We start from the raw sequence: 14,890 nt of genomic DNA on the forward strand, positions 1-14,890 counted from the left end.
TTTTACCAAATCAAAGAAGCAAAAATTAATTCTTCGACTGAAAGTGGGTGCAACCAGTTCCTAGGGTAATCCTTTATAGACACCTCACTCCTCAGGATATCAGCACATAACCAACATAAGTTATGTTTCTATGCTGGATGCTTCTTTTTTTTTTTTTTTCCTCTAAAGATGACCAGTAAGGGGATCTTAACCCTTGGCTTGGTGTTGCCGGCACCACGCTCTCCCAAGTGAGCTAACCGGCCATCCCTATATGGGATCCGAACCCGTGGCCTTGGTGTTATCAGCACCGCATTCTCCCGAGTGAGCCACAGGCCGGCCCTCTATGCTGGATGCTTCTAATCTTTATGTTTCATTTGCAGATTTTCCAGTGTTCTGACTTTGGCAGTACAGAGCGCTAAGTAAGTTGGAAATAAAGAACAGCGTTTAGGAAATAATTCCCTTTTCTTTTTTTTTATTAGGTGTAAAATTCATCCACAGATCCAAACTACTTGTGAATACAGATAGTGCAAACGATAGAGGCTTTATGTAATCATATGTAAGGAGGAGAGCCATTGGGGGCAGTCTTAGAAACATTGGAGAGAGTTACTTTCTAATTGCATTTAAATTGGAAATAATTTCTTTGTATGTGAAATTCTCTTTGCACTAAATGAGAAAATTTTTCATGTATTTCCTAGTTTAAGTCGATTACAAGTTGCTACAAGAAGTTTTTTTTTTTTTTTTTTTTTCCCTAACTCCTGAGTGAAAGGAGTCCTTCCAGGTCACTAAAGGAATTTCTCAAGGAGTAACATAATTGAATGGTCATAAGTGGCAGGAGCTCAGAAACATTAAGGAGTTATACAAGTCAATATTTTATTAGAGAAGAGATAAGACTTGGCCAAATACATTTCCTTCTATATTGAACAAAATCTGTTGGCCAAGTTCTGTCCTAGCTTCTGCTGCTGTTATATCAAATTTGAGGTATTAGAATTTACCAGAGGGCTGGCCCATGGCTCACTCGGGAGAGTGCGGTGCTGGTAACACCAAGGCCACGGGTTCGGATCCTATATAGGGATGGCCGGTTCACTCACTGGCTGAGTGTGGTGCTGACAACACCAAGCCAAGGGTTAAGATCCCCTTACCGGTCATCTTTAAAAAAAAAAAAAAAGAATTTACCAGGACAATATGCTTGTCTGTAAATGCATATATGGATATGATCTTTATTAATAGTTTCTAAAATGAGTGTATTATACTTCTGGTTATTATCTGGTCAGAACAGACCTGCCGTCACAGGAACTAGTTATAGGCATCGTACAAGTAGAAAAGGGAAATGATCCAATGGTATCATGATCCAATAATTGGTATGCATGACCCAGTAATTTCTGCTACTATGCTGATCTTTCACTGTAAACAGTAGGATTTCAAATCGTCTTGGCCTTCAATAGTCAACCAACATTCAGATTATCTCAAAACTCCCATTTCTTAACATCGAGCTGGGAGATCACTTTCCATTACACTTTACTCAGAACATCTATACTTCCCTCAGAACACAGTTCATCAGTTTTCCCACATGCTTATTTCTCATGCTTCACTTACAAGTGGTGAAACACCCAAGTACAGAAGGTTCTAAGTTGGTTTAGATAATAGAACTGGATGTGGGAGTTAGGATTAAAAAAAAATATGCTCCAAAATATCAAAATGGTACCCTTTAATGACTCTGCAACAGCAGCTCTAAGCAGAATTCTGTCTTTAACCAATACCCTGGTGCTTCCCAAGGTTCCTTTTTTTGAATGGTAAATAAAAACTTCTGTACAGAAACAACAAAGTTATAGTTACTTTAGTTTTGTCCCTGGGGTGAGGGAGCAGTCTAACTACAAGTTCAACGCTTTGAATCCTTTTTGGAATGAGGTAGGATTTAAAAAAAAAAAAAGCATAAAGCAATATTCCAAGTGTCTTCCAAATTCCTGTGGTGCAGTGTTAACTATTAGTACTGCTACTGAGGGCAGAATCCAATATAAAATGAATCCCAAGAAGGAGGCAACTTCTATATCTTTGATACCAGACCCCAGAGTAGACTATCTACTTATGTTTGGAATACAATAAGAAATGACACATGGAATATGAGCAGGTTGGATACATGCATATATTTAATCATGAAACAATTCATCTACAACAAAAAAAAAATTAGAAAAATTCATGAGACCTCAATGCTGTGGAAGAAAATGAGACATTAAGGAAAAAATATATGGCAAGTGACCCAGAAGGCTGCATGATGAGTGAAGCAAAGGCAAATTTGGCTAAGACAGTATTTTATGCTCTGAAAAGGAGAGTGTTTGAAGAAGTAACAATTTATTTGACTGCTTGGTAGCAGGCAGCCTTACCGTATGCTGCATGGAATAGAGGCAAAGAACCAGGTCAAGGTGGGAGAGGAGGAGAAAGAAATACAGAACCTAGACTATGCAGATGGAAGAGATTGAGATAGAATTACAAAGAGATGCCGGCTGGTTAGCTCAGTTGGTTAGAGTGGGGTGCTGATAACACCAGGGTCCATGGTTTGATCCATATACTGACCAGCCACCCAAAAAAGGGAAATCACTAAGACAGCACATTTAATAAAGAAAAAGGAATTACAAGGAGATGGCTCTAAGGCCTTCTGTTTCCTCTAAAGTCTAAAATAAACCCTAAGTTTTTAAGTATGTCAAATTCAATGATCATATAATGAACAGCACTAGGCACTGTGAAGGAGTGATGAGGAAAGTTGTCTATAAAAATAGAAGGATGGCATGGATCCTCCTCTCAAGGAGCTTACAACCTATATGGGAAGACAGATTCCACAAATAAAACAACTACAAAACATATTTACAAAGTAACATACATACAAATAAATATACATATGAATATACATACAAATAACCATCATACATGAAAGCTAAGGGGTACTTTGTCAATAATTGCTTAGAAGTCCCTAGGTCAGCCACTGAAAGCTTCCTCAAGGAAGCCCAAAACAAGTAAGACTTCTTTCTTTAAGCCTATTGATCTGAAGCTGTTCCAGGAAGAAAAAAAGTTCAGGCCAGATGTTCAGCAGCAGCCAGAATTGGACCCTATGTCACGCGAGTTCCGCTGGGAGGTGCTGGATCCCACTGGTGTTGAAATTGACTGTTGGGGCCCAATCTTGATGCCATTTGCCTGTAAAAGAAAAGGAGTAATAGTTCCCATCTCACTGCTAATGTGAGGGGGATAAAGGAGAAACCATTAATTACATTTTCTGAAAGCAGGCATGATCTTGGCAGGTAACCATGTGCCCTAGCTAGACTGTTGTGGAACAATAATCTATGACAAGAATAAAATGACTAGCTGTGGTATAACTCGTATATCAGTTACCTAAAAGTAGCTTTTGTGCCCATTTTTAAAGTGTTTTGTTATAGTAAGAAACTGAGGTTAAGAAGAAAATCTCCTCTATTATATGCCTTTTAGATCACCAACTAATAATCTCTTTCTGGTCTCAGACTTGACGAAAAATAGAAAATAATGACAGGTTTCTGTATACCTTCATAAAAAAAAAAGGTCTGAATTGGCAGAAATACAAATAGTACAACTTCAGATGGGTAATGCTTACATTCTAGGGATCTCCAGTCCTGTTCAGGACAAAGCAAAGTTAATTGCCAGCTTCCCAGTCTTGCTCACCTCATTGTGGACATCAAATAAACCCTGCTGGATCTTCCTATATATTTCTTTGGCTGTGTTAATAAAGGCCTGAAGGAGACATAAATCATATTATCAGTCTTAAGTTTAGGTAGAGAAATGAAGGGAAAAAAGTGCAAATATTTTTTCTATTTGGATTTCTAAGGTGAATTAGGAACCATTAGAAGAGTAAAAATATAGAAGGTCCCCCAAAATGTCCCCGTAAAAGCCATTTAGAATAGTTTCAAAAAGAAAAAACAGATTATATGGTATTCTTGTACTGACCCAAGATCAAGATATTCCTAGGATTCCTTGGTTGGAACCTTCTACAAATAAAACAAACCTACTGTCTTCTCCATTAGTTACTGAAGATAGGGTCAACAGCAGGCCTAGGAATGACTATAGTAGAACCCATTAGACTCTCCAACTAATGTGATTTACAAGTAACAATGGTGTCTAATCCACACTTTACCAATTAATGTTACCTACAGCAAAAGTAAAACCTTAGGAATCAGGATAAAAGAAAAATGGGACAATTCTCTTAAAAGGAAATATGTAGTCACTATGACCACTAGACAATCTTTCTTTACCCATGTCTTATAGGAGAAGAGAATTGTGAATAAATAATAGGACAAAGACAATGGTGTAATCTTTGAAGAGGTTTCCCCATTTTTTCCCCAAATAGTACCTCTTCAACATTGCAGGCTGTTTTGGCTGATGTTTCCATAAATATAAGTCCATGCTCCCGAGCAAAGGCTTCTCCTTCTTCTCGCTTAACATCTCTGCGGGACTCTAGGTCACTGCAAGAGATTAATTGGGGAGAAAACTAAAAAAAAATCCAAGTGAAAAAGGTAACTCTAGTTCTAAAAGAATCCTATAGTGGATTCAACTACCAGTAAATCCATAAAGAATATAGATCTTACACGATACTTTCTTATATAGAGTTACTGATTTCTTCAGCCTCTTGGAAAATATTGTAGATTCAGGCCGGCCCGTGGCTCACTCGGTAGAGTGCGGTGCTGATAACACCAAGGCCACGGGTTCGGATCCTATATAGGGATGGCCGGTTTGCTCGCTGGCTGAGCGTGGTGCTGACAACACCAAGTCAAGGGTAGAGATCCCCTTACCGGTCATCTTTTTTAAAAAAAAAAAAAAAAGATCTGCTTTCTTTCACTAAACTATTAGAACTGTTAAAATGCCACTTCACCCCACTACACTCAGCTTCTCTTATCAACATTGTGCTATGTGTGCAGTGTAAACGGTACGACTTCTCTAGAGGACATTCTGGCAGTATAGACGAAACATTGAAATGCACATGAGTCTCTGCCCAGCCATTTCCTCTCTAGCAATGATTCCTGCGGAAATGACTAAGAAAGGCCTGTGGTAGTTTCCATCCCAACTATTGTAGATTCAGAAAAGCTGCTGTATGGTAGAAGATAACACTTTATTACAGGAAAAAAGACTTACAAAGGGTTGGGTAAGCCCCATAGTTACTCAAAGCTTATGCCCAATGCTTCTTTTTCAAATGAGATTCAGGATAGCAAAGTAGAGATGACAAAAAAGAAATTCTGATTGCTAGAAAGTAGCAAAGTCATAGGATGTCCCATCCTGTAGTGATGAGCATCTTCCTCTTCTATTGGAATCAATTCACACGAGGAGGAAAAGCCAGGAATAAGGGGAACACAGTAGCCTGAACTCTCACTAGTCTCATTACTAGTGTGTATAAAAGTGGCTTGGCACTGGGGAATTGAGAGAAAGTGATATGGATAAAATTAGATGATATGAGGGAAAAAAGAGATATAGCTAAGGACTTAGAAAGGGAATAAAGTGGCATGAAAACACTTTAAGAAAGATAGGATAAAAGGCTGAAGAATAAAGTAAGGTTGGACTGTTTGATTTTTATTTTTCAAACTGGAAATTTTCATTTGAAAAGTTTCCAGTTTTTCAACCATGAAAAAAATCAAGGAGTGGGCCGGCCCGGTGGCGCACTGCTACAGTGCGCCGCTTGGGAAGCGCGGTGGCGCTCCCGCCGAGGGTTCGGATCCCACATGCAGACTGGCTGCTCACTGGCTGAGCGAGGTGCGGGAGCAACACCGAGGGTTGCGATCCCGTGGCCGGTCCCGGTCCGGTACGGGCGCAACACTGAGGGTTGCAATCCGTTGCCGGTCACGAAAAAAGTCAAAAAGGAAAAAAAAAAAAAAAGAAAGAAAGAAAAAAATCAAGGAGTAAGTCCATTAAAGAACAACAAATCTACAAAATTTCTATTAATTATACATCAGCTGTGTGAAGACCAGGGAGGAACTATCCATCTAAATCCCAACATTCCTAAATTTGTACCTCTAGATGCTCCTTTAAGCTCCAGATTCATTTGTTCATTTGTGTATCCTCCATTTCTACAGTGATGTGTAAAAGGCACCTCAAACTTAACACATCAAACTGGAACTTCTTTTCCCCTCAATCTATATCTGCCCCAGATTCCCACGTCTCAGTAAACAGCACAAGCCAAAACCCAAGGTGTCATTATTGACTCCTCCCTAACTCAAAATACCCAATCCATCCCAAAGTAAAGTACTTCCAAAATGTACCTTAAAATCACCCTTTTCTTTTTCTCTCCAGGGTCCTTGCCCTAGTCTAAGTGACTGTTCTCTCTCACTTGGACTACTGACACTGGAATCTTACTTCAACCCTTGCTCCCCTCCAAAGTGATTTTTAAAAATCTAATCAAGCCACTTTTCTGCTTAAAATTTTTAAATGTTTCCCTTGTGTTTAGAATAAAATCCAAACTCCTTACTCAGGTCTACGAGGTGCTATGTGATCTGGCCATGACTACTTTCCCAACCTCATCTTGCACTATTCCCTTTTGATTCAATCCAACCATGCTGGGTTTCTTTCAGTACCATAAACTTGCCAACCTTCCTCCCAGTTCAAGGCTTTCATACAGTTTTTCCTCCTATGTGATACCCTTTTCTTTAAATCTTCGCCCAGCAAGCTCTTGCCAGTCCTTCAGATCCCAGTATAATATCAATCCTAATCAAAATATGTACTGTTACTCTCTTTCATAGCACCCTTTTTTTCTTCACTGAATTTGTCCTAATTTGTAATTAGATACAAATCATTTTATATTTAACATTTGTGCCCCACTAGACTGTAAGTTCATGAAATTTTTTTCACTTTGCAAACTCAAATTCTGGCACAGTGTCTAACACATAGTAGGTTTTCAATAAATTGATTAAACCAACAATTAGCCTGTGGTTACAGTCCTCAAATGGTGCACTCTGGGCACTGCTACAAACTCACAAGGGTGCCACAGGATACTTTACATTTTTGAGAGAAACACACAGCAACACTCAACATCAGAACATCACATGAATTACAAACTTAAGATAGTTCACAGTGTCAACATCAGATCACAATAGAGTCTGTTCAATATCTTCATATCCTTTAGTTGGAGCATGGTGTTATAAAAACAAGGTTAAAGGGTCCATCACCATACCAGCCAGCCACCAAAAAAAAAAGTTCATATCTTTGTGAAGCTGAGTATTTGGCAGCTGCTGTGATAAAACGCAAGTATTACAAAAAAATCAATATGGAGCAGGAAATGAGAATGTCCAATCTTGATTTCAAGGCTTGAGAAGCTGTGCAGTGTCCAACAGACACACGCAGGTCATCAGTATCTATGGCCATTTAAGAATGAAATAAAAAGATTATTTTTTCCTTTTAATTTATGTTTCATTTTTCAGTTACTAACTCGTTACAAAAAATAGTTATGTTGTTTTTATCTAACTATTTAAAAATAAAACTGTTAAATATTTCTTTTGGCCTATGGGTGGCAAGAAAAATTTACTGAGAATAACAAGTGTGAGCGAAGATGTAATTGAAACCTTTGTGCATTGCTGGTAGGAATGTAAAGTGGTGTGGCCACTATGGAAAATGGTATGGTGGTTTCTCAAAAAATTAAACATAGAGTTAACATAAGACCCAGCAACCCCACTTCTGAGTATATACCCCTAAGAATTCAAAGCAGGGACTTGAACAGATCTTTATACACCCATATTCACAACAACATTATTCACAGTAGCCAAAAGATGGCAGTAACCCAAGTGTCCATGGACAGATGGATAAACAAAATGTGGTACACACATACAGTGGCATATTATTCATATTCAAAAAGGAAGGAAATTCTGACACATGCTACAATATGGATAAACTTTAAAGACATTATGCTAAGTGAAATAAGCCAGTCACAAAATCTCAAGTATCATATGATACCACTTATTTGAGGTAACTAGAGTAGTCAAATTCATAAAGAAAGAAAGTAGATGGTGGTTGCCAGAGGTGAGGGTGGGCAAGGGAGATGGGGAGTTAATGGTGAATGTGTACAGAGTTTGTTTGAGAAGATGAAAAGCTCTGGAGATAGATGCGGGGGTGGTTGCAGAACAATATGAATATATTTAATGCCACAGAACTGTACACATAAAAAGAGTTAAAATGGTAAATTTCATGGTATGTATATTTTACCACAATAAATTTTTTTTTTTTTTTTTTTTTTACTAAAGCACTAAAAGCATCTGAGAAAGTTTGGGGACCAAGAAATTCGATGCCATCCATATGCTTGCAGTATTAGGGAAAAAAAAAAAAAAAAAAAAAAAAGCAAGTCAAATGTCCGCAGAGTACCTAGATGACTTCTGATAACTATTAATCACACTGATAAAATTTTACCTCTTATTCCCTATCAGCATGATAACCATGTTGGAGCTGGAGTGCTGCCGGGCATCCTCTAACCATGAAGTCAGGTGGTTGAAGGTTTCACGCCTATAGCAGAAAAATTTAGAAAGTGGTTCAGAGGCCCATATCAAAAGGCCAAAGCAACTCCAAATATATAGGAAAAGGGGAAAGCTATATGTATATATATAAAAAAAAAAACATTAGCGAGGCCATTCCTAGTTAGCATCCTTAACAGAATCAGTAGATAGAAAACTTTAGAGAGCACACAGAACAGTCTCCCTCCCACACACCAGATCTGGCTCACCTTGTAATGTCGTACACCAGCAATGCACCAGCTGCTCCCCTGTAGTAGGAACGGGTGATAGAACGGAAGGATTCTTGCCCAGCCTTTCCCACCAACATGGCAACAAAAAATCCCAACAAAACTAGGTTATTTCCAGAGAACTGACTTGATCACATGCTACCCTAATGCAAAGGACTTAACTAAAAAAAAAAAAAACTTCTTTTAAGAAAAGAGAATTAGGAAAAGAAAACATGCCTGCTCAGGAAAAAGCTCAGGTGAGAAATCAGTATTTTTCAATGGGAGTGCAACTGATATTTTGGGCAGGTCAATTTCTCTTCCTGTAAGACTGTCCATCAAATTGCCAGATATTTAGCATCCCTGGCTCCCAGTCACTAAACACCAATGGCACCCCATAATCAGCATGACAATCAAAGACATTCCCATACATTTCCCAATATCCCCTAGAAGAAAATAACTGGAAATAGGACTGGAAACTCAGGGTATGTTGTATTTTCAATCCCAAATATAATGTTAAACACATCACATTAATCTTTCTGTTCTTTTATCTGTAAAAAGAAAAATTATCTTAGAATGCCAATACCTGTCTAATAGAGGTTTCATTACAATGGTTCAATATAGAAAATTAGGTGCAAAGTACTTAAATTGAGCATCTGCTAATTGACCTTTAGTGTTCCACTGATAGACGTCCCTTGCTGGGATCCTGTCATAGAAAACAGGAATAAGGAACAGGGAAAGAAGCCCAAGGCTCAGGACAGAGGTTTCCTTAAAAAAAAAAAAAAAAAAAATCCAACCATTCACACTCTAACTCATTTCCAGTTGGGCCAAAATATTAAGTTTTATAACTGAGCAATTTATTAATGCCCCCATAAACTGGGTAGTTTGGTTTTCTTGATGGAATAGTTCTTTTTTTCTTTAGGGGAAGCAAAGGTGTTTTTTAAATAATATGAATACCCTGTGCATTGGATCCATCCTATTAGGAAAGTTTTCACATTCTTGAAATCATTTATCCTCATATCCTTATAAAAAAGTTAAGAAGTAAGACTACTGTTCATATTTTACAGATGAGAGAACTAACATGAGGACATGGAAAGATAAATGGCTTTCTCATGGTATAATACAAACAACAGTGATGATACTAATGATAATACTAAGATATTATTCACTATTTTTTGGCATACACAATATCAGAAACTATAAGAAATAGTTATATTTGTTATCTCATTTAATTCTTTAAGTAGTCCTGAGGCAGGACTCTTTTCCCTTTTAAAAATGCGGAACATGAGCCTTGTAACACCAAGGTCAAGGGTTCAGATCCCCCTACCGGCCAGCTGCCAAAAAAAGAAAAAAAAAAAGTGAGAAATGAGGCTGAAAGGGTCAAGTTTAGTAATTGGCAAAAAGTCATAAAGCTTATAAGTGCTGGAGCCACAATTTAAACTTAGGATCTTAGTTCTTCCTAACACAAAAAGTTTGTTCTCTTAGTCAATATATCACATGACGTAAATCGGGGTTTGCATGTGGGAAGAGAGTTGCAGTACATTAACTCTAAGGCTACTTTTTTTTTTTTTTTTGTCAGCTAGGCTGTACAGGGATCCAAACCCTTGACCTTGGTGTTATGAAACTACGCTCTAACCAACTGAGCTAACCAGCCAGCTGGTAAGGTTACTTTTCCAAAAACACAAGAATCTCTTTCTACAAGAATTGTACATTTTAGTGATTTGCATAATTGTTAGAACATCAAAATCCAAAAATAAAAATAATTCTAAAGTCCTTTGTTGGTAATACTTTAAGACTTAAAAAATACTTTTTCCCTCCAAAAGCTCATTTAAAGTTTTATATTTATTCCCTAATAGCTCCATGTCTTATATTATTTGGGTCCTGTTTTGCTTTTATCTCTTGCTTTTTCTCCTCTTCTGCTATTGTTGAAAGCCTCCGTCCACTTCCCCTGTGGCCTACCAGGAACTAAAAGGGAAAGTTTGAGGGAGGCCCAGGTGATAGTTGAATCACATGGCAGCATTTAACTTTAGCAGCTGAAAATACTTCCAGCAGGGCATCAGAAAACCTTTTAAAATCAAATCACTCTGCTTCATCTCAGTCAAGTTCATGAACTAAAGTTTGTGAGACAGTAAGTTAGAGTGAGCAGTTCAACTTGGGCTTGTCTGCATCCGTCTCAGGTATCCTTGTGCATCCTCAGTAAAAAAATCTCAAGCAGCAAAGAATAATATGGAGGTTTGATAAAGAGAATTAACAGCTTTCTAATTTCTCCCAAGTGGAAGCAACATATTATACTTCCGAGATATATAGTTTGAAGTACCAAGTCCTAGAAAGTCAGATATACTCCTTTCCTAAGAATTGAAATGCCTTCCAAAGTAAAATACAAATTAATTTGGATTAATTTGGGATTATTTAATCAATATTTTATATTTGCTACAGTACAATGCCTCATTAGCATGGTTATTTGGGAATGAACGAATATATATATATAAACATAGTTCTCTAAATCCTTATCAATACCAGAACAGTGACAACAAAAAACTTTGGACAACCTGATCTCTTTAAAATACTCATCGTGATAATCTCTAAACATGTTAGGATTGCTTTGGGAGTAAGTGAGGGAACAGGCCAATAAAGTGGGAAGCCAAGGTGGGTAAGCAATGGACAAGAGATCAGGGATGACAAGGGAGAAATGATCAGGCTTACCCAGAAAGTGACAGACAAGACAGTCAATACATTACAGGTATAAATCTCATATAATTTTCAAAATAAATAGAAAACCACCATATTCTGAAACATGTTTCCTTTTATAATTCAGCAACGATTAATCTCAAAACAATTTTTAAAAGAGCAGAAAAGAACTAGGCTAGTTGGATGGCCATGTAGTCCTTAAGGATCCTTCATACACAGTAGTGACTCTCAACTTTCTTACTTCTTGATCCAACCATATCTCACATTAGCACTCAGGAAAAAAGAGCAAGGCAACACATGGCCATGACACCACTAACTGGCACCTATTGGGTTTTTCTCCTGACATCAAAAATTCATTTTTGGAAATGGTAGAGATTTAAGTTAAAGAAGCAGAATCTAACTTATACTAGTCTTGACACCTGCTTCACTTTTTGTCACCTCCTCAGAATTTATACTGTGACCTCTTTGGAGGGCTAAGTCTCCCTTTACGGGAAATATAAATGTCAGGGGATAATAAAAGATGAGCTGTGATACCTATTTGGGTTAATAGTGACAAAGAAGCCCTGGGCCTCAACAATGAAAGAAGAAGGGAATAAGTGGCATCTGTTTAAAATATATACAGACTTAACCATGGCAACAGATAGAGAGTAATACTTCTTAGGTTTTCTGGGGGGAAAAGGCTGAAAATAGGGGCTAGTTATAGTTAGCTCAGTTGATTAGAGTGCAGTGTTATAACACCAACGTAATGTCAAGGGTTTGGATTCCCATAACGATCAGCCACAAAAAAAAAAAAAAAAAAAAAAAAAACTAAAAAAAAAGGGAAATATAAATGTCAGGGGATAATAAAAGATGAGCTGTGATACCTATTTGGGTTAATAGTGACAAAGAAGCCCTGGGCCTCAACAATGAAAGAAGAAGGGAATAAGTGGCATCTGTTTAAAATATATACAGACTTAACCATGGCAACAGATAGAGAGTAATACTTCTTAGGTTTTCTGGGGGGAAAAGGCTGAAAATAGGGGCTAGTTATAGTTAGCTCAGTTGATTAGAGTGCAGTGTTATAACACCAACGTAATGTCAAGGGTTTGGATTCCCATAACGATCAGCCAAAAAAAAAAAAAAAAAAAAAAAGACTGAAAACAAAACCTGGCCAAATGAAGCAAGTCTGGAAGTTTGGAGGTATCACTAGATGTGGAGTGTTTCATATTCCTATAATTAGGGCAACCCAATGTGGTAAAATAAAAAATATAATCATAAAGACAAAAGGTTATTAAAATGCTTAAAAATACACCAACAAATGTACAGGAGAACATCATCCTAGCTAAAAGCACCTGATTAATCAGTGCATCCAAAAGTATGGTAACAACTTTGGAGGCCACCAGAAAAGGATTGTCCAAAAAGGCCCCACAGCAGCAAGTAAGTACTTTTAAAACATACACCTGTGCATCATAGAGGGGGAGAGGTGGGAGAGGGAGAAAAAAGGAGAGGAAGTGGAGAAAAGAAAAAATAACTTGTGCACTGCTTGTAGATACAATGGCTTCAGCTCTCAATTCTGAGAAGAAACAGAATCAAATAGTAAGAAGTAAATAAAAACTTTAAGGAAAAGATTTTAACTGAATATTAGGAACTATTTGCTAGCTCCCTTTAACTAGAATAGAGACTTAGTTATTACTTTCTTTAAGGGAAAGAAAGGTAAAAAATCAAATGAGATAATGCACGTGAAAGCAATTTATCTGGATGAAGCAAAATCACACTAAGCCAAGCTAAATTTTGGCAGTATTACATTTATCAAATTTTAAAATATGCATAAACTTTGACCCAAAATTACCATTTCTGAGCAGGTATTCCACAGAAATTCTCAAACATCTGCATAAAGAGGAAGTAATTAAGAATATTTACTGAAGCTTTGCAATAGTGGAAAATTGGAAACAATCCAAATTTCCATGAATGAGAGGATAGTTAAATAAATTATGGTACAGACATTCTATGACTATGCAGTGATTAAAAGGAATGACATAGATCTATATGTAGTGATATGGAAAGGTCTCCAAAATGTAGACATTGTTAAATAAAAATCTAAGTCACACAGCTAGGTCTACTTTGTCATGATTCTATACATGTAAACAATAATAAAAATAAAACCACTACCATGTATTTGTAGATGTTTATATTTATGTAACTAAATGCATAATAAAAGTCTGAAAGCATACACATTGAATCATCAATAGTGGATTCCCCTGGTAGAGTAGCAACCAAGACTGGGAGGGAGAAGGGGTTTATGTTTGTAAAGGACACTTTTACTTTTTACTCTATAAATTTACATTGTTCGAATTTATTTTTACTAGAATAAACACATTACTTAGGTCATTTAAAACAAATATAAAAGATGTGGCATTCAAAATTTATAAACGTAACAACAGATGGAATCGAAAACTTCCCCATCTCTTTGTTCCCACTCTTCCCCTACTACATCTCCACCATGAGCCCCACCATTGTAGCCCTTTCCCCCTGCATCAACTTTTGTTATATTTGGATCTTAGTCAGGGACTAAATTATTTTGCCCTCTCTCACCGTATCCCAGATTTGCAGTTTGATTTGTTTTCCATCAATGTTGACCATACGGGCTCCAAACTCTACACCTGTCAGGGAAGACCAACAGAAAGAATGTGATTCTCATGACAACAGCCATGTTGAGTGAGAGAGGCATGTTTGTGCTTTTCCTCAATGAGTTATAACCCATCCTTTGTCTGCATTCAGTGCCACTAAGCCCATTACTGCTGCCTCTTTGCTCCAATTAATTTTGTGTTCCTTTAAGTTTCTTCATTTCCCTTCTAAAATTAAAAAATTGTGTTCTAGGTGATACTGACCTCAGGAATTTAACCAAAGATGAAATGATAATAAAACTAATTAAGAAGGCAAATTAAAAAGGTGAATAAATTTTTAGCAACGTTAGTTAACATTGATATCTGTTAGATGACACAATTTGGTAACATTTAATTTTGTAACTTTAAAAAAAAAACTTCTAAAAATTTAAAAAATATTTCCTGACATATTTTCAGAGCCATTCCTTAGTCTCTGTATGAAACAGTATTTCTTTTTTGAAATTCTAGAATTTGTTTAAGAGCCCATCTAAGAAACAGGCTCTCAAGAATGATACATTTCAAATCTCCAACAATTGCAAGTTCATGAGAAAACAGCCTCCCTCATAGGAGGATGGAAACTGGCAGTCTGAATAAGGCTTTCGGTTTACTTGGCATTTATCTTCTCTCAAGGTAATGTCAGGCCAAAACTTAAAAACCAGTTACATTAAAAATACTTGATCCTGGGCCGGCCCGTGGCTCACTCGGGAGAGTGCGGTGCTGATAACACCAAGGTCCCAGGTTCGGATCCCACATAGGGATGGCCGGTTTGCTCACTGGCTGAGCGTGGTGCTGACAACACCAAGTCAAGGGTTAAGATCCCCTTACCGGTCATCTATAAAAAAAAAAAAAAAAAAAAAAAAAAAAAAAAAAAAAAAACTTT

General features: G+C 37.2%; 1 protein-coding gene across 1 annotated transcript in view; it reads right to left on the reverse strand.

Moving 5' to 3' along the window:
- Positions 1-2,100: 2,100 nt before the first annotated feature.
- Positions 2,101-14,890, reverse strand: part of RAB2B (RAB2B, member RAS oncogene family) — a 15,649-nt gene continuing 2,859 nt past the window's right edge. Inside the window, exons 3-8 of the mRNA XM_008574064.1 lie at positions 13,940-14,007; positions 8,687-8,769; positions 8,377-8,469; positions 4,346-4,457; positions 3,661-3,729; positions 2,101-3,162 (exon numbers count right to left, since the gene is read on the reverse strand). Of these exons, the coding sequence (XP_008572286.1) occupies positions 3,055-3,162; positions 3,661-3,729; positions 4,346-4,457; positions 8,377-8,469; positions 8,687-8,769; positions 13,940-14,007 (533 nt within the window). The 3' untranslated portion in view covers positions 2,101-3,054. The remainder of the gene's footprint in view (positions 3,163-3,660; positions 3,730-4,345; positions 4,458-8,376; positions 8,470-8,686; positions 8,770-13,939; positions 14,008-14,890) is intronic.

This window comes from Galeopterus variegatus, unplaced genomic scaffold (genome assembly GCF_000696425.1).
Source record: "Galeopterus variegatus unplaced genomic scaffold, G_variegatus-3.0.2 Scaffold994, whole genome shotgun sequence".
Taxonomy (NCBI): Eukaryota; Metazoa; Chordata; class Mammalia; order Dermoptera; family Cynocephalidae; genus Galeopterus; species Galeopterus variegatus.